Source organism: Acanthisitta chloris, unplaced genomic scaffold, assembly GCF_000695815.1.
Source record: "Acanthisitta chloris isolate BGI_N310 unplaced genomic scaffold, ASM69581v1 scaffold21019, whole genome shotgun sequence".
Taxonomy (NCBI): domain Eukaryota; kingdom Metazoa; phylum Chordata; class Aves; order Passeriformes; family Acanthisittidae; genus Acanthisitta; species Acanthisitta chloris.
Window position 1 is genome coordinate 22,977 of NW_008690079.1, and position 429 is coordinate 23,405.

General features: G+C 39.6%; 1 protein-coding gene across 1 annotated transcript in view; it reads left to right on the forward strand.

The window, feature by feature from the left end:
* OSMR (oncostatin M receptor) overlaps positions 1 to 429 on the forward strand; it is a 23,710-nt gene that overhangs the window by 16,225 nt on the left and 7,056 nt on the right. The window contains exon 11 of the mRNA XM_009081683.1: positions 1 to 138. This exon is cut by the window's left edge and continues 36 nt beyond it. Within this exon, the coding sequence (XP_009079931.1) occupies positions 1 to 138 (138 nt within the window). The remainder of the gene's footprint in view (positions 139 to 429) is intronic.

The window sequence follows — 429 nt, forward strand, 5'->3', positions numbered from 1 at the left end:
GCATTTTTATTTCCTGGAAGCCCAGACATATATATGACAGTTACATTATTGATTGGTGTAACTTTGCGATGTTGCAGCCTTGTGATTTGCAGTGGAGAAGGTTTGGGCCCAACACTTCCAGTGCTCTGATCAATTCAGGTGAAATTCGTACTGCTTTTCTTTCTGATGTCTATGCATCAATCTTCCATGCTGCTGGCATTAATTTATTTTAGGAAACGTAGAATATTGAAGTCTGTGCAGTGCAGGTGTAATTCTTCAAAGGCATCTGCATCATGTTTTGCCTACTAAATGAATTAGACACCACAAATGTACTAGCACCATTAAGCCTTGGAAGTCAGCATAGTCCATTAGAAAAGTCAGCACAGTATTTCAGTAGAAACCTCTTCTCATTGTCTTTTAGTAGCACCTTGAAAGTGGATGGGGAGGTTA